The 20,209-nt window shown below is 40.6% G+C and overlaps 1 protein-coding gene across 1 annotated transcript; it reads right to left on the bottom strand.

Annotated features, from left to right (window-relative positions):
• Positions 1-5,014: 5,014 nt before the first annotated feature.
• Positions 5,015-15,223, bottom strand: qdpr (quinoid dihydropteridine reductase). The gene is given in 7 exon segments (NM_001011492.1): positions 5,015-5,278; positions 6,248-6,331; positions 7,668-7,776; positions 10,324-10,464; positions 13,385-13,481; positions 14,707-14,799; positions 15,112-15,223. Coding segments are annotated over 7 exon segments (726 nt in total). The 5' UTR covers positions 15,208-15,223; the 3' UTR covers positions 5,015-5,172.
• Between the last annotated feature and the right edge of the window lie 4,986 nt (positions 15,224-20,209).

Below are 20,209 nucleotides of genomic sequence, written 5' to 3' on the forward strand. Positions count from 1 at the left end.
CTAGAAAACCCTCAAATAAAGCTGAATTACAACAATTCTGCAAAGATGAGTGGGCCAAAATTCCTCCAGAGCGCTGTAAAAGACTCGTTGCAAGTTATCGCAAACGCTTGATTGCAGTTATTGCTGCTAAGGGTGGCCCAACCAGTTATTAGGTTCAGGGGGCAATTACTTTTTCACACAGGGCCATGTAGGTTTGGATTTTTTTTCTCCCTAAATAATAAAAACCCTCATTTAAAAACTGCATTTTGTGTTTACTTGTGTTATCTTTGACTAATAGTTAAATGTGTTTGATGATCAGAAACATTTTGTGTGACAAACATGCAAAAGAATAAGAAATCAGGAAGGGGGCAAATAGTTTTTCACACCACTGTATATTCTATATATACAGTATCTTGTGACTTTTTTATTCTATATATACAGTATAGTGTGACATTTATATTCTATATATACAGTATATTGTGCCATTTATATTCTATATATACAGTATAGTGTGACATTTATATTCTATATATACAGTATAGTGTGACATTTATATTCTATATATACAGTATAGTGAGACATTTATATTCTATATATACAGTATAGTGTGACATGTATATTCTATATATACAGTATAGTGAGACATTTATATTGTATATATACAGTATAGTGTGACATTTATATTCTCTATATACAGTATATAGTGTGACATTTATATTCTATATATACAGTATAGTGAGACATTTATATTCTATATATACAGTATAGTGAGACATTTATATTCTATATATACAGTATATAGTGATTGGGCCCCTAAGCTCAGGTAAGTGACAGCAGCACAGAGTATGGGCAGGGAATCAGCAGAAAAGATGGGGGGCTACTGGGGCATATTTGGGGGCACTGATCTTCCCTTCTAAAGGGCTGTGGGTGCCTTGGGCTGGTACAGAATCCAAACCATAATGTGCAGCATTACTTCTTTAGTTATAAGGAAAATGAGGAAAAAATAACTGTTCTAGACTCACCAAATCTGAGGTGATATCCCTTCTGTTGTCTGCCTGCAGCAATATTACTGTAAAAAAATAGGTGCATGCTTACAAGAAAGAAACATTCCAGGTGTAGCTTGTTAACTTTTCTGGGCTCTCTGCCAAAAGCTACTTTTTAAATTAAGTTTGAGAAACATTGTATCTTTTTTTAGCGGTCAGTGCAGGAGATCAAAGGGAAATGAGAAAGAATCCAGGACTGCAGGCTGAGCTGTCAAAATCAGGACAGTTGGGAGGTATGATGTCAAGCTCCTGTTGACATCACGATTGCCTGAGGCTATCCTGCCCTTAATCACAGGCAGGCGTTGCTACAATCATCTATAGCACAATAGCACAATGTCCAGTGATAATAATGATAAAATGATAATGCCAGATGGTTATATATTTATATCATTATACCTACAGCAGAGTTTAAATCAGACACATTATATCATATTTAAGGGCACATTTACTAATCCACGAATCCGAATCACGAATGGGAAAAAATCGTATTGGAAACGAAAATTTCGTAAGATCGCAAATATCACGAAAATGCTTACGAAAAAATATCGTATTGGCGATCCGAAAGTCACAAAATTTTCATACCGAACAATTGTAAACAGCGGTAAAACCTTTCCGATTTTTTCGTGCAAACGTCCGAAAAAGTTGTGCGCCATACGAAAAAGTTGTGTGGACGCCTGAAAAAATCATCGAAAATACGCTTGGAGCGTTTGCATGAACGCTTGTGCTTTTGTAAATGTGCCCCCTAGTGTTAAGTCCCTGTGGGGATACGTATTGCTTATCTCAATGCTTACATTCTGAAAGGTAGATTAACCTGATTAACATCACAATTTCCATACCTTTTATTTTTATAAATTCTACCTGTTATATATATATATATATATATATCAAAAACCTTTGCTCACAGGGTCCTCTGCCATGAAGCCCCTTACTGCAGTACCCCCCATAACCCTTAGATGGCAGCCTTGTACATTCCATAAACTGTGCCTTTTCACAGCATTGATCCTGAGCCCCTTGGTTCCTTGTGTTCCTGAGCCCCTTGGTTCCATGGTTCTCATGATCACAATATACAGCTGCAATGTAATTCTAAATACCTGGGTATTAAATATGATCTATGATTTAGAAGGCAATTGTTTTTTAACGGAAGCTTATTTAGTGTTGTTGACTATGAAGATTTTCATTCATCCCAGGTCATGGTATATCTAGTATAAGTAAATCTAAAGCTACAATGCGATATTGTGATTGGATTAGTGGAAGAGTATATATGCTGAGGACTTCCCATACCAGTCAGTAGAACTGAAGAAGCTGTTCAGATGAGTAGTGAAACATCTTCAATGATTACCTAGCAAGCCTAGTTGCTTTAGATTTACTTATACTAGATATTTAGTGTTGTTCTTATAAGGGGTTGGAAGATTATCAACAATTTGTTTGTTTAACTAGGAATCGTGGAGAAAGATCCAAAAGAAAGTTGGTGAAGGTGAAAATTTCTAATTTAAAATACTTAATGCTATTCCTTGTAATTATTAATGATTATCTTATTGTACAGCGCTGCGGAATATGTTGGAGCTTTATAAATAAATGTTAATAATAATAATAATATATTCCTTCTATTTGTTTATTCTAGTAGGTAAATTGTGACACCTAGTGGAAGAAAGTGTAATTTATTGCAAAAGGTTTTATAGCTCTAATATGCCCAATATATATATATATATATATATATATATATATATATATATATATATATATATAGGGACTGGGTTAATGAATTAAATTCACCTTTTTGTTATTCTTAAGAAAGGGCAGTTATGCCAATAATGTATTTATAATGTCTTACAATGACAATAATGTCTTTAATACTATATCTCACTACATGACTTTCAAATAATGGATTCTACCGCTTTATTTCAAAGCTTTTTTTGTTTTGTTTTTAATTTTTATCTCCCTGTCATCAACAACTGAGCATGTCCTTCTATTCTTCTTCTAGATGCTATTCTTAACCACTAGGTGGCGCTTGGATGGCTCTTCGACAGTGCAGATGATTTCTGACAATTTTAACCTGCAGGATGCTGAAACCTCCTCCAGCCTTCAGGTGACCTGCTGTTTGAATGGGTGAGGGGCAATGTTCCCTCAAAGCTGTGCGCTTATGCACACACTAATTTTGAGACCAAGACACACAACAAACTGAACAAAGAATTTGGTGTGATATAACACAAAATGTTGTACTTACTCTGACCTGAGCACAACGTTTTAATACATGCACATGTGTATATGAAAAAATATTTTCTGCACATGGCAAGAAAGAATTAAAGGGAATATTGGCGAGAGGTGTCTGGGGTGTCAGAACCCAGAGCTTCTCAATGTATTTGGGGTGACAATATACTCTGCCTCTCACTGTATCTATTTAGAATGTGCGGCTGTTGTTCGTGGAAGTCACTGTGCCCTTATTGACAAGTTTATGAGAAATGCATAAGGCCATCTCAGCCACTTCCTAGGGAAGCAAGCTGCAATTGCCTTACACCAGGGCCTGACTTAAAGAATTTTTGTCCCTAGGCCCATACCCCGATCACTGACTCCCCAACTCGCACACCTTACTAGTCCCCCTCTTTCCCTTGCCACTGTCGCTGGTCTTCCTTCAAAGCAATCATCTCCACTTGGGACTGGGTAGGTGGCAAATTCACATCAGTGCTCAGTAGAGATGCAGGCAGCAGGCAGCCCCCCCTAGGCCTGGGCCTTTGTGGCCTGCAGTTCCTAGCTAATCCATGTCCATTAGAGCATATTAGTAACTGCCTGTACTAGCAGCTTAAGCAGCAGCTAAAATGGCATTTCCACCCTCACAATATTAAATGAAAATCACCCAGGATAAAGACACATGAAGCAGGAACAGGTATACCTCTGGCTCAGCCAGCCACTGCTCCATTGGCATTAGCCAAGGTGCTTTATTTCATATTTTCAAAAGCACAACAGGCTCTCTGGAAAGCACCAGAAATCACGGCAGGAGGAGGGAACCTTGCCTCAGGCGGCAGCATGCCCCCAAGTTACCAGTGGTTGCAAAAACATGCTCCTGCCTGGGGAGTAACTACTTGGGGGAGTGGGCAGGAGTGTAGGGGGTCCAATGAAGCCCTAATTAGTGAGCAATTTCAATGTATCTTGATAGAATATGCCAACTCACCAATGTTTTGGGGCCTCTGCACTAGTGATTCACTCCCCTCCCCAGTGCAGGAAAAGCAGGAGTCAGAACTGCCCCTGGGAAGTTACATACCCCCAGTGTGTTGCAGACCTTCAAATGAAAGGGAGGCAACATCACCGGTTTTGGCTATTTTTCCACTTGCTAAAATACATGACGGCTTCTCCACCAGCATGTGTTAGTGGCGGCAGTTACATAGAAATATAGAGCTCCTGTCAGTTTAGACATATGAAGCAATGTTAGGAAAGCTGTTATCTTATTACCTGTCTATTGTCCTAAGGCCAGGATAAATAGACAAGGCCCTGTTCACATCAGTTCATGAGTGGGTACTGACATCAATTTGCAGCACAGCAGTAAAGAAAGACTACAAATTATTAAATAGCACAAGACCGGCTTGCCTAATATTGTCATTGTCAAAGGTTTGGAATTTCAGCAGGTATCTGGTTGCTAGGGTTCATATTACCATAGCAACCAGGCAGTGGTTACAATGAAAGACTAGACTATGAACAGTAGACTAAATAACAATAAAATTGTAGCCTCACAAAGCAATAGTTTCTGGGCTGCCAGGGTCAGTGACCCCTATTTGGAAGCTTGAAAAGAGTCAGAAGAGGAAAGCAAATAATTTAAAGAAAAAACTATAAAAAATAATGAAGACCAATTGAATAGTTGCTAAGAACAACATTCATTGATTACCTGTGAAAAACAGCATGTTTCCTTATTTCCCCTTTAATAGAAAAGGTGTGAAATTAATTTACTCCTCCTTTGCATGAGTAACTTAACAGAGACACACAAATAGAGAGGCCAGAAGGCATTTAAGGTTCATAACAATGTTACAGCTATTTAATCAAAGACACGGTATCCGTACATGAAACAAGGGAAGGCAACTATCAAACCAACGGGTAGCATGGGCTGGGATCTTGCACAGCTATAAGGAGATACAATACTGCAGGGGTTAAAGTGATTCCCATCTTATAGATGAGCTGGAACCAGTTCAGTTTTGCCTTTCTCTGTTATCACTTCAATGAGACTCCCAGACTGTGGTCTGTTTTGCCCAGTGATCCAGTTATAAAAGGTTCTGTATCAGGAAAAAGAAAATAAAATCTATGTCAGTAAGTTTAATTGTAATTGCACAGATGAAAAGTAGAGGTGTCCAACTGTTCCCCAAGGTTGTATTTTTGTGGGTTTTTGTTTTCTTGTATACAGTATTATACTTACTAAGGCAAGATCCTTTCATCACTGATATTTATGACTAGGTAGCCACTTACATTAAAGTCGCTCTATTATGTACTGTGTTTATATACTCAGAGATGCTATTTATTCTATAGAGGGCTAGGTTTTTATACATGCACCGATGGGACGTTCCTTAGGGTGGCTGCTTCAGTAGGGAAGCGTGTGGGTATCTATGTAGAGGATGAAACCTGCTTTCATTTCACCTTCCCCCTAACATTGAATTTCCACTGGTAGGTCTGGTGGTGGCTGGGGAGGGATTTAATAACATTATATTATGCTTGATGCCAGTGTTAATAACAGGAAAGATAAAAATATAGGAAACTAACACATACACATATATATATATCTATATATATATATATATCAATCCAAATGGTGTCCGCACTCCAAGGCTCAATATTCTGCGGGGTGCATAGCCAAAATTATGTATATATAGAAAATAATCATCTGTGGCCAGCACACCCTTCAATGCTTTATCAAAAATTTATTGAAAATATATTGTTAAAACTTATATATATATATATAATTTTGGGGGGATATAGATTATAATATGGTAGATACCAGAAATCAGCAGGAAATAGCTATTATTTCTAGGTGCTCTAAATATAATCTCCTTATCATGTCGCTTCCTTCTAGTAAAGATACACACAAAGCCCAATGATTGTTTCATGAGTAGCAAATGAAACCAGGGAACCTGAATGAGCAGCCCCCGAGCAGAGCAGCCTTTCCAGAAGCCAAGGGTGAAGGCAATAATGAAGCACACACAGGCTGCATTGTATTGCTGGAAGATAATAACCAGATAGGGTGTACTCACTCAGCAATAAAGTCTAACGGTGTCCAGCAAGTGTAGTCTGCATCGGGCATAGAGGCTCTGTTGGCAGGAGTATCCAAGGTAACCCTATGATGGAAAGAGATAAGCTTATTAAATTGCTCTCTGTACACACAAACAAGCTGCCTGCTTTCAATATCCGTGCAGCTGCACCTTAGCTAATACATGTTAACATTTATTAAACCAAAATGTGGGGTCAATAGGTTATAATTTCACCACTGATCTATGGGAGACTTTAGGTGTAGGCACATGCCTAGGGCACAGTGAGGGGGCGCAATTCCAATCGGCAGATGGAGAACTAAGTGAGTGAGATGACAGCCCAGGTGGGTGAGATAGAGTTGATGGTGGTGATGGAGGCAGCAACAATAGAGAGGGGGGGTCACATGTGCAAGCGGGTTGGTGGGGTTCCAGGCCAAGTAGTAGCTTTGGGGAGTAAATCTGCTTGGTTCAAGGCAATACTACTTGGCCAAAAAGCCCTTAGCTCAGTGGCCTCAAAATGGGTGCCCATTTTTACATGGCAAGGTTTGGAAGCACAGAGACACAGTTTTACTCCAAGCAGAGCCTCCTGCAGGTTAGCAGTCCTCATGGGGCTACCAAATAGCCAATCACAGTCATTATTTGGCATCCCTAAAGAACTTTTATCATGCTTGTGTGGCTCACCAACACTTTTACATCCAAGTGTGGCTCACAAGAAAAACTGGTTGGGGATCCCTGTTTTAACCCTATCAAGACTTTTTTTGATAAGAGATGAAGAGGTCTCGGTGCCCAATTACACTAGCAGCCTTTAGTTTTTCAGTTGCCATTAAACTATAACTCCCTGTATACCAACAGCTGCCATTCTGGGAGTTATAATTTAGCAACTCCTGGAAAGGAAATTCTTTGGCTAAAAAGCTGGAGGGGTTCACAAGCTGGCTTCCTGCCTGTTGGGGGAAAATCATGATTTTTTGAAAAAATTAAAAAATGTGAGCTACACTTTTATTGTTCATAAGGAGAACTAAAATACAATTATAGAAGGATTAAGAAGAAGCTTTCATACAAGGGAGTCATCTTGTTTTATTCTGGAAGAAAAATCAAAACAATCTGCCAGTACAGGTAGCTACAATGTGCAGCCACTATCCTTGTTGCCTATAAAGCAATGGCACAGACACTATAGAGATGCAGAACCTTATTGTCTAGCAGGCTCAGTCAAGAGTGTGATCAGTATTCAGTTCACATCCTAGCCATCTCATGATACAGTGAAGAAAATGCTTCCTATGAATGTACAGTCATATATATACGGAGTATTTGTCTCTGTTTATCGCTTCTGTGCTCTGTAATTGCAAAATCAATTGTGTTTGTGTGAAGCAACAAATGAGTATGTAGCAATTGCAATAAAAAAGGGAATTGCCAGGCGTAGGGTACTTACGGGAGGATGGCCACAGCTGCTGATTTGGCTGGCATGCCACTCTTTTCCGCACCAAGACTTTGGCACAGTTGGTGAATGGCTGCTTTTGACATACCATATGCGCTCATTCCTGCACAACAATAAACAGTAAGGCAGTTATTCCAATACAATGTTCCATCATCATATTCATTCTATAGTTACACATTGCTTCATGTTAATTCAAACAGTAGTATTTTAGGTTATAGAATAAAACAGCAGGAAATGTAATGTAATTCATAGACAATTAACAGAGAGAATACTTAAAAACGTTAATCTTGTTTTATACAAATGTCACATAAGAGCAGAATAAAGGGGCATAAGGCAAATTACATTTTTTTGTATATGTGACACATACGGGTACTGTCATCCAGCTAACAAGGACTATTGAAGTCTCCATTTCACAGCAGTTTTGGACTGAGGTGTCTGAGGCCCACAGGGACTGGCACCTCAGGACTCTGAAGAAGGGGTCACCCCCGAAAGCTTGTGCTGTTTGTCCATTTCTGCAAATAAATGATTTAAAGGCATTGCCGACAGACTGGAGTGCTTCTTCCCCTTTGCAAAGATACACCTCAGGACTCTGCCACCCCAGTCGTGAGACCCCCTGATGCCAACCTCCTCGTGCATCTCGTATCTGAATTTTATTCCTTGCAGTGACAGTGATCGGGGATGAGGGGAGAGCCCATAGTTACACAGAAGCCGGCCTGGGTCAGCGGGACCCACCAGGTCTTTTTCCAGTGTCCCACCAGCCATAAGACCCTGATTCCACAAGTAATTCCACCAGCAATATTCAATATTATGTTAGGTACGAACAGGCCAAATATGCAGTGCTAAAGTGCCCTAATCAGCCCCTCTTTACTTACACATAAACTGCTAGACTAGTGCTTGTGCTAGAGTGAATAAGCCCCCGTGTAAATCCTTATAACATTGCCCTAAAAGAACAGTGGTTTGTTTGGGTGAACCAAAAAACATATCTCTTTCATCCACATCTATATCAAAGGCCTTCCCAGGCAGCAGTGCAACACAGGAAAAGAAGCCTTTCAGATTTGATTTAATTGGTGGGAAGAACATATTTCAAAAACTACTTAAAAAACAGATACAAATAAAAGCCCTGTGATTTTTAAACACATACATGGTGCATAACTAAAACAAAGGCTGATCCATGGAAATTTATATATATATATATATATATATATATCGAACCAAGGGTGGCACACCGCTTCAATCCTTGTCCCAGGTCCCGACGGGGACCGAAACGTAACGTTGGCTGTTCATGTATTTTTCAATATATAATTGATTGTTTGCAATAGATCCGGTGTTGCTGGTCTTTTTTTCAATATATATATATATATACACACACATACATACAGGTATGGGACCTGTTATCCAGAATGCTCGGGACATGGGGTTTTCCAGATAAGGGATCTTTCCGTAATTTGGATCTCCATATCTTAAGTCTGCTAAAAAATAATTTAAATATTGAATAAACCCAATAGGATTGTTTTGCCTCCAATAAGGATTAATTATATCTTAGTTGGGATCAAGTACAAGGTACTGTTTTATTATTACAGAGAAAAAGGAAATCATTTTTAAAAATTAGAATTATTTGCTTATAATAGAGTGTATGGCAGATGGCCTTTCTGTAATTCAGAACTTTCTGGATAATGGGTTTCCGGATAAGGGATCCCATACCTGTATATATATTATTAGCAGGACCTTAATTGTTTTTTAAATTCATTTATAATGAATAAAAAAAATCAAAGTCACACAGTGTCAGCTTCTGGACTGAGTCCAGATCTCCTAGCCAGGGGTCAGGATCAAAGGATGAAGTGCATGGAGAGAGGAGACAATGCACTGGGAAGGGTAAAGTTCTCTCTCTGGGGATATCTGATCTGTGTGTGCCGATAATAATGTGCAAAGCATAACCAGCAGCTAGAACTCCGCTTCATTCGTGGTCTTTTGAATAACCCTGTGCCCACATTTATGCCCGCAACTCAAAACTAATCTTTTCCCATCACACATGGGTAAAAGTCTTCATGTGCTTAAAACCGCTGGTTTATAGGACATGTTTTAGTGACATGTCATAATTATATATATGTGTGGATACATGTATAGTATGTCAGACTGCAGTTTGCCTATATGAAAAGGATTGTCTGTATCTATGTATTATTATCATTATAGCCATTGCAAGCAAGTAATAGTTACACTAAGAACAGTTTCCAGTTACATTTTGTGTTACCAGGAGTCACAAGGTTCCAGATTCCATTTAAAAAGGTTTTCCTCCATCTCATTTAAGCAAAATGAAATCTGTATAAGAAACAACCCACCCCCATTCAAGTCTGCACTTTAAATATAGAGTATTGTATATTTGCATTCATAAAAATGGTGCCTGCAATGCAAACAGATCTGTTGAGTGTTTGAACTACCCCGGAGCAGATGTTGGAGCCATCAGGTGTTTGCTTTAGGAAAACAAAATGAGCTATTTCAACAAAAACCCAAAGCGTAGACGATTAAATGAGGTTTATATTATACAGATAAAATATTAGGCTCCAGCAGTGCATGGCAGTATTACAGTTTCCCAGTCAACCATGTTGGAAATTTATAAAGAGCAGAGCACACAGGGAGAGTATCACTTACGTACCTGGGGTTGCAGACAATCCAGCTTTTGCCCCAGAGAGTGTCAGCAGGCCCCCTTCCTTTAGGTGCTTTGTTGCAAGGTGACTGGATATGGCCGACGTCCAGACACTCTGTTTCCACATCTGGTCACAGCTCTTATAAAAGGCTAGGTCAAGAACATAATAATACTGATGAGCAAAATATTGTGGCAGGTTTTGCCTTGAAAAAACAGTTACGTGGTATGAAAAAAAAGTCATTGCAAAAAAAAACACCCATTGAGTTCAACTCGTTTTGTGAATTTTCTTCATTTTGCAAATTTTTTGGCAAACCGAAATGGGACAAATTCGCACAACACTACATAATATTTGATTTATACAGTATCCAACAGCACCCAGCAAGAAATAGAATAGGAGATATGAGCAACAACCTCACTGCAGCCTTAGATGGAGAAACTAATGTTGGGTCAATATCTGACTAAACCTGCAGCTCATAAAGCTACATATTATAATAATTATATAATACACAAGAGTCATGAGTATCCTGTAAATTGTATCGTTATAATTGTGCTTAGCGATATCACAGGCATGGAATGCTTGGCACAGAGATGTAACTATGGACCAGCAGATGACCTGTGACCAGGCCCAGACTGGCTGTGGATTCTGGCAAATGCCAAAGGGGCTGCTGACATAGAAAATCACTATTTATTGGGATGGTGGGGGTCTGTTTGAGCTTCTGTGTACTTGAAATGCCAGGGCCTGTTACAAATTTTAGTCAGGGCCTGCCTGCAACGAACACCCAACAGCCCCCCTGTCACCTGCATTTCCAGGTCCCAGGATCCCACCCCACATACTTGATGAAAAAGTGGGATCCAAAAGTGGGTCATAGGACACAAGGCATGCTAGTTACATCACTGGCTTGGGAACTTGCTCCTTCCTGGGAAAGTGGTAACATGCCATGCCCCCTCCTTATGGGCAAAATGTAACATGTAGGATCAAAGAGCTATGGCAGGGATGTCGACGCGTGCCCATACTATGGTGCCTTTCCTAAAAATAAATCTATGAAGGGGTAAATGTGCAGAGCACAAAAACAATACTTGCCTAATCTTTAACAACAGAAGAGAAATTCTGTGTATTATTGCAGGAATTAACACCAAATGACCATGTGGTTAGAGTCTCCACTGATGGTCTGGCATGTTAAATCAAACCAGATGCTGAGCATCATTAATCCCTGTGCTTTCCAAGGCACATCTGGCTGAAGAAATTCAATTTAAGTAAAATGCTGACTCACAATGAATCGAGTGCAATTCTCCTTTTGGGGGGAAACATTTCCCCCCCCCCCACGCCAACTCCAGTAGAACATCCATAACAGAGCAAAGGGTTCTCATCCTGGCCACTAGAATATGCTGGGACAGAGCAAGGGGAGTTTTACACAAAAGAAATATCAGGCATGGAGGGTCATTTATATCATGGGAGGCAGGGTGAAGAGTGCAAAATATGGCCACAATGGGCCTTTTTTGTCTAATTTTCCAATCTTTTTGAATTGCTGTAGGTATTTGCATTTCCATTTTGAAACAGAGACCTGTAGCCATCCCTATATAGTACTATATTCGCAAGTAGGGGAAAGGGGTGGTACACAGGCATTCACCCTCCTACCCCCTACCTTGAGCATCTTTCAGAGAGTCATGACAGATTCAGGCCACTAAGGGGCTGCTCTTACAGAGGCTTATAAGGACAGTGGCTGATTGGGATGAGCCAAGATTGAAGTTCATTACTAATGTTACATTGATTTTCAGACCATAAAGACAAAAAAAAAAAAAAAGTGCAAGACACACTGAAAGACTGAATATCAAGTAGTGATTGGTCTAATGCATATGGCCTTGTCAGGTGATCTTTAAACCGTTCCCCCGTTCATCTGAGCAGCTTTTACTCTTGCTTTGGACTTATCACCGCTGAATAATGTACATCATGATGTGGATGAATGAATATCTTTATAAAAACAATGAAATGACTTGTGGGGTGCAGCAGTGTGTGAGCCTATCATAAGGTGCTGGAACAAGTGTTGCAGCCTGAAGGTCAGAAGTCATGCAATGGGATGCCATATTTCATTAATATGGGTACAATATACAGAATAAAGAACAGGCTGGTAGCATCCTAGGTTTAAGCTTTCATCATTAATTAGTTGTCTGTTTACAATGACAAATATGTCCTCGAATGTCTGCAATGAACCAGCTAATGGGACGTTAAGAGGAGTAACCAGGAATTTCTATGCACATTGGTGCAACCAGAGCAAAGTAAGAAGGCAATTATTTAGCAGAAGGGGTTATGGGTTTAGTAAAAAGGAAATTAAGCAATTTGGGTGCTACTACACAGATTGCAGTTCTTAAATAATAAATACGATATAATTTTACAGGAAAAAAACTGCCTCATCCAGTAACCCATAGCAACAAGTAGGCAGCTAAATGGGTGGTTCACTTTTAGTATCATACAGAACAACATATTCCTAGAAATTTTGCAATTGGTCTTCATTATTTATTCTTTATAGTTCACTATTGCTTTGTGAGGCTTCAATTTTATTGTTATTGATACTTTTTATTACTTATCTTTCTATTCACTCTACAATACATATTCCAGTCTGTTATTCAAACTACTGTCTGGTTGTTATAAAACGCAAAACCTTAGCAACCAGATACAGGTATGGAATCCGTTATCCCGAAACCCGTTATCCAGAAAGGTCCAAATTACAGGATGGCCATCTCCCATAAACTCCATTTAAATCAAATTATTCAAAATGTTAAAACATATTTCCCTTTTCTCTGTAATAGTAAAACAGTACCTTGTAGTTGATTCCAATTGTGATAATACAACTGAAAAACCATAGAATTCAAAAACTTGAGACTAAATGCAGAATATCAGAATATCACTGTCTACATCATACTAATAGTTAAATTTAAAGGTAAACAGCTCCTTTAATACTAAAATGGCTTATCCAATCGGCCCTTTATTTAGGCAAACCATTCTGTCTCAGCCACTAATACTATGAAGCTCAGAGGGTCTGAGGTTAATAAATGCATATAGGACAGAACTTACACTTTGCCTTTGCAGAGCCACCTGCCCATCCCCCTGCCACACACAGGATTGCATCAACCTTTTGGCCACTTAAAAGCTCTTCAACTGCTGCAGTGACCTAAAACATAAAATAATGAAAACAGCATAATTTTGGGACACTAGCAAATGACATATAATATAGTAGCTATATTCTACTGGCATCATTCAGCAATTCATTAGTACCTGCCAAATGGTATCATTGGTGTAAGCAATGACTGAAGTGCTGGACTAAAGTTGCCAGTTATGTCTGTCAGAGGATTCTGGGAGTTGTAGGACATATAGTTTATCACCATTTACAAGGAGCATTAAATATTTCTTAGATACTGTAGATGTAGAGTCACAAGGTTTACAAAACTCATACTGCCCAGGGCCCTGTCCTGTGTGTATGTGTGTGCAGATGGGGTCTATGTGTATTTGTTTGCAGAGGTGAGTATATGAATATATGTGCGCAGAGCGGATATATGTCTGTAGAAGGGGTATATGTTTATATGTGTGCACAGGGGGTATATGTGTGCAGAGGGGGTATATTTGCTCAAAAGTGGTATATGTGTATGTGTGTGCAATGGGGGTATATGTTTATATGTATGCAGAGGGGGTATATGTGTGCATGTGCTCAGAAGTGGTATATGTATGTATGTGTGCAGAGGGCTTATAAGGATATATGTGTGCAGAATCTTAATTTAAAATTGCTGTTGGGGACCCAGTGACTGTTCCCATTACTTTCTGTGCTCAGAGGGGGTATATGTGTGCAGAGAGGGTATATTTGCTCAAAAGTGGTATATGTATATGTGTGCAGAGGGGGTATATTTGCTCAGAAGTGGTATATGTATATGTGTGCAGAGGGGGTATATTTGCTCAGAAGTGGTATATGTATATGTGTGCAGAGGGGGTATATTTGCTCAGAAGTGGTATATGTATATGTGTGCAGAGGGGGTATATTTGCTCAGAAGTGGTATATGTATATGTGTGCAGAGGGTTACATGTGTATACGTGCAATGGGGGTATATGTGTATATGTGTGCAGAATCTAAATAAAAATTGCTGCTGGGGACCCAGTGACTGTTCCCGTTCATACTTTCTGGGTGACTTTAGGGATATTATACCTACTTTAGTTTAAACAACATCAGTTGGTCCTTATTTGTTTTATGGTTTTTAAATCATTATCCTTTTAGAGTGTAAGCTTTGTGTATGTAATCTATATGTTCAATGAATGTATGCACCTACAGCGCTGTGGAACATGTTGGCACTACTCCATCTCAACTCTCTTCTGCTTAACAGAGATCTCACACATAGAATAACACTCACCTGATCCGACTGCTCTGTGAATGAATCCGACAGTTTCACCACAATGCTGGCACTTGCGCTGGCATTTTCTGTAATGTCTATAGATGCCACCCACTGTGCGAGAGAGACAAAGATTGATAATGCTGGACAGCGAGCCTTTCAAAACTGTTTCTGAACTACATTTCTCCTGGCTGTCATGGGATAGTGGGAGTTGTAGTTCAGCGACAGGTGGCAGATATTGTTACTTTGGGAAATGGCAGGTAACAATCAGCTATAGAAGAATACAATGTTTAACATTAGCAGGTTTGCAGGTTAAAGGATACAAATCCCCAGTGACGTTCCAGGAATAAGAAAGAAGGACATGCAATGGATAAGAAGTGAATAAACAACTAAACGCAGCAGTAATGCCGGGCTCTGTGTATTTACCCATTGCTTGGATCTGAAATACTCCACACACTTGGATCCCAAGGCTCCCCTTCCACCATAGACCAGCACTCTCTGCGCCTCACTGACAGCTGCCATTCTGTATGAGCTCCTGAGGAACTGCGCTCTCTCATCGGCACCTCATGCCTTACTAACCCCTCCCATAGGATGGCCACGCCCTCCCCACTGATGTCATTATCCCTTCTGGCCATTCAGTGCTTCTCTTTCCCTATTGCTTTGATGTCAGCAGCCGCTGTGTGCTGATTGGCCAGCAGGGGCCCACCTCTTGCTCTTCTGAGGTACCGCTCTCTGCTTCTTATTACTGTCATTTCTCCTGTGTAAACACGGCTGGTACGGGAGAGCAATATGAGAGTTATAGTTCAGCAGTAGTTGTAGGTTAGTGGGAAGTTTGAATGATGAAAGATAGGCATATAGCTCTGGGTTCTGCCCGTCTGCCTCAAGGGGGATTCAAAAAGGTTGGTAAATACCTGCAAAGCTGAAGGACAGCGCTGATCATTTATTAACATGAGTGCCATAAGTGCAACGAACCAGTTATTTACTCTCTCTTGTCAGTGTATGTAAGTAACTGAGCCCCATTAGATAAGTTAGATGCCACTTTGATCAGGTCTAACACACAGGGAATTGCCTCTCTGTTATTTCGATTGCTGCACTTTTTAATTTTGTTTTATTGTTTTTTGCTCAGCACAATAGAATGCAGGTGACAATCCAATTACGATAATATTATTATGGTGGGGTATTAGGGTGAAGACACACTGAGCTACTAGTAGCAGCTACTTTTTCATGGCTACTAAACTCCAGAAAATACCCTGCCATAGACAATACTGAGAATTGCCTCTGCTAAAACACATGTAGAGACAGTTATCAGTAAATGATCAGCATTGTCTATTTTACGAATCATTGTCTATTTTATTAATCTAAATAAATTGCTAATTAGCCATGCAGGATGTGTATTCAATATGTGGTTAGTATTAAGGGCTCTGGCACACGGGGAGATTAGTCGCCCACGACAAAACTCCCTGGTCGCGGGCGACTAATCTCCCCGAGTTGCCATCACCTGCCATCCCACCGGCGAAAGTGTAAGTCGCCGGTGGGATGGCAAATCGCCGAAAAAGCCTCGCGAGGCAACTTCGGTGATTTGCGCGAAATTGCGCCACCGCGCGTGCCATCCCACCGGCGACTTACACTTTCGCCGGTGGGATGGCAGGTGATGGCAACTCGGGGAGATTAGTCGCCCGCGAACAGGGAGTTTTGTCGCGGGCGACTAATCTCCCCGTGTGCCAGAGCCCTAAAGGGGTGAGGTGGCAACCTTACATGTTGTGCGTTAGTGAGTACACTGTGCCAGTGAGTAACTTACTGACCCTCAAATTGCACCCCTAATGCAGTTGTGCCCTAGGCAGCTGCCTACTCTGGCTACCCCTAGTTTTGGCCTGGCATTTTGCATCATGCAAGGCATACCGCCCAACTGTCCCGCTTTCCGCGGGACAGTCCCGGTTTTGGTAGCGCGTCCCGCTGTCCCGGATAGTTCCATGAATGTCCCGCATTTCCGTAATGCGCGACATTCATGGAACTATCCCGACAGCGGGATGCGTTGACTGCAGTCAGGTGTTCCCCAGTGGCTCCTCTCTATATGCGGCTCCTTGTTCTGTGGAGCCAGGTCCTTTTATAAGGTTGCGCCCGTGCGTATTGACGTCACACGCACGCACGGGCGCAACCTTATTAAAGGGCCTGGCTCCACAGAACAAGGAGCCGCATACAGAGAGGGGACGCTGAAGAAGAAGCTGCAGCATCAGCATGTGTATGGGGGACACTGTGTGGGGGGCTACTGTGTATGGGGGGGATAATGTGTATGGGGGACACTGTGTGGGGGGGCTACTGTGTATGGGGGGGCTACTGTGTATGGGAGACACTGTGGGGGGGGCTACTGTGTATGGGGGGGCACCTGTGTATGGGGGGCTACTGTGTATGGGGGGTACCGTGTATGGGGGGGCAAAACTGGTAGTTAGAACTCACTTATAACTCACTGCCTTCTCTCTATATTTGTATTTTATATGTAGGAGTTGCTATATTGTTTTCCTTAGGTAGTACAGTATGAGGGTATAGCACATTTGCGTCTGATCCCGCCATTTCAACGGGAGTATTTTTTTTAAAAAAAGGGGAGTGGCAATTGGGGCATGGCCACACAAAGTGGGCATGGTCAAAAAATTTGGCGCGCTGCACGCGCTAAATATTTTTGTCACTCTTTTCATTTTTCAAATGTTGGGAGGTATGTGCAAGGACATACTGGGGCTTATCTATAAATGGGGAGCAGAGTACAAAGAGCACCTAGTCCCCTGGTAGTCGGAACTCCAGAACACAGGGCTAGCATAGCACGCAGCATGGGCTGCTTTCATGCACATCATCCTTAAGCCTTTAAGTACCAAATCTGTTGTGTGATAGGCACAGGCGTCATATGTATGGCATGCTGAGTGTGAGTATACAGTGTGTATGTTTGAGGTATAAACCCATCTGTTGGAATATATTGGTGCTTTATAAAAATGTGTTAATAATAATAATAATTAGCATGCATAAGACTTGCACCTAGCATTAGCTGTGTACGTACTTTAAGATCACTTATTAATGTAAACCAAGTAAATGGCTGAACTCTCTATAGCAAAGTTAATGGATAAATTCAGTAAGCACAGCTTGCCATTCTAAAGGTTAAGTGTTGTCAGAAGTGACCCTTCACCCCAGGCCTATGCCTGCTTTTATGTCTGCAAGCAGTATTTGCTTTTCAGGTCAGCGGGTCTATATACTCAGCTTTGTGTCTCTCCTTATTAGAACCTGCTGCCGGTTCTGCTGCAAGGGCTCATGTGGCCTGTGGGCTAGAGAGAACGGCAACCTGAGACACATTAATAGGAATACATGCTGCAAAGATACATTCTCATGCTCAGCTAGCAAAACTAAGCAGAAAAGGAAAGTATCATTGTTTATTACCTATCAGTTTTTATTTAAAAAAGACAGGTAATTAAGTTGATACTGATGAATAAAATACAATGCCGTGCTTTAGCATATTCCTTTTCAATAATATACTATAGATCCTTTCAAAAACATATATACAGTAAGTTGTAAAAACTTAGATTCTGCAAACTTCCTGTGTCCAAGGGGCTTCTGAGTCTGCTATGAGGATGCCACCTAATCTTGCATGGGCACTGCTGCGTGGGTCTATCAATTAGACTAACATCCTGATCTCCTTCCACTTCAATGGTTAACCAGCCATAAACTCAGCTGTCCATACACAAGTGAATATTGGCTGCCAACTCAGTCACTCTTGATCAGACTGGCAGCCTCCTGCTCTGAGTATGGGGCCAAAATGATACCCTTCCAACACATATCTAAGGCAGATATTGATCAGACCTTCTACTTTCATGGCCAAATGAAGAAAAGATCTGTTTATCTGATATGTTTGTGTGTGTATGATGAGTAGTCAGATACATATTTGCCAATAGTCCATATTTGCTAGGCCAATGCTGGCAAGTGACCATAATCAAAGTGAGGTTTATTGATCATAACTGTAAATTATATTCCATGGCCAATGCACCATGGACTATTCACATATTTCATAGTTAGGCTTCTTAGTAGACCAGTGGCTCAGGGGCAACATGTTGCTCCCCAACCCCTTGGATGTTGCTCTCAGTGTCCCCAAACAAGGGAGTTATTTTTGAATTCCTGACTTGGTGGCAAGTTATGGTTAAATACAAACAAGATTTACTACCAACTAAAGCCTCCTGTGCATAGAGGCTGCCTAATAGCCAATCTTAGCCCTTATTTGGCTCCTCCATGAACTTTTAAAGGTTGGGGACCCCTGTAGTAGATGAATCCTAGCAAACCAAGGGCAGGACATGTACAGTACATACCAGGCTGACCTGACCTATAGGTGGCCCGTAAGTGTTCAGCACAGCTTTTTTTTTTGTAACTTATATTTTTATTTTTCAATAACAAAAGCAAGGACAGAGAAATAAAAAGATATATGATACAAAGGCACATTAGTTATCATGAGACAATTAACTAATAGAGCTATTGTTCCAGTGATAAGTCTTAATTGTTTTGTCTGCTTTGTTCAGCACAGCTTTATGTTGCAGACTGTCTAGCTTTCTAAGAAGCCAATGGCCTTTATCAATGTTAATGCAAAAGCAGTCAGTATATTTTTTACCATTGCCTTGGTAATAGCCCTCACAGTGAACCAACTCAAATATCCTTCCCTGCTGGCAGCTACTTCCCATTGTATTGAATAAAAATTGTGTCTTTAATACACTGGGAACAATAATATATTTATGCCACTATGGGATGCAGGAAAAGTGTTCTGTGACTGCCTGGTTCCTTATACAGAATTACAATGCTCACAGCACAGGGTCTGCCATTGGCCTAAGGCCTAAAGCAGCAGTAATTAATGCAACATATAAGATAAAGCTGGGTACAGTCTGGTTGGAAAACACACTGCAGACAGAAATGTGGAAAGTGAAAAACTATCCTTTTATTACACTTACTTTAAGTTTAATGTAGTGTAAGATACAGTGGACAGGTTTTAAATAACAGACACTGCGATGATCATCTGATTTGGACTGGTTTTCCATTTGCTCAGGAGCATTAAACTGCCAGGACACCTGGAAGAAATCTAATTAAAAGCCTTCTATGGATCTGTACAAGGATGTTCACATTCACTTCCAATGTCACTGTGTTTTGAGTATCACTGTACAATAGGTTTAGACTTTTGAGAATTGCCAGTACTAATTTCTATTTGTACTCAAGCCAGATGGGAATAAAATATCCTCTTCTCAGTTGGAGAAAGTAGCGAAACACTCGGCAGAGCCTTGAGGTTAGAATTACCAGCTGATAAAAGCGCCATTCTGAGACATTAAGGGATAGTGCTCAGTGAGATCGCTCCTTAAGGAAGAACAAAACCCTATAAATGAATATGGGTAACAATGCCATATTTTATATACTGAACTTATTATACCAGCTTAATGTTTTAGCATCTCAATAGTAGCAATGATCCAGGCCTTTATACTTGTCACAGGGGGTCACCATCCTGGAAAGTGTCAGT

The sequence above is a fragment of the Xenopus tropicalis genome, chromosome 1 (genome assembly GCF_000004195.4).
Source record: "Xenopus tropicalis strain Nigerian chromosome 1, UCB_Xtro_10.0, whole genome shotgun sequence".
Lineage (NCBI taxonomy): Eukaryota > Metazoa > Chordata > Amphibia > Anura > Pipidae > Xenopus > Xenopus tropicalis.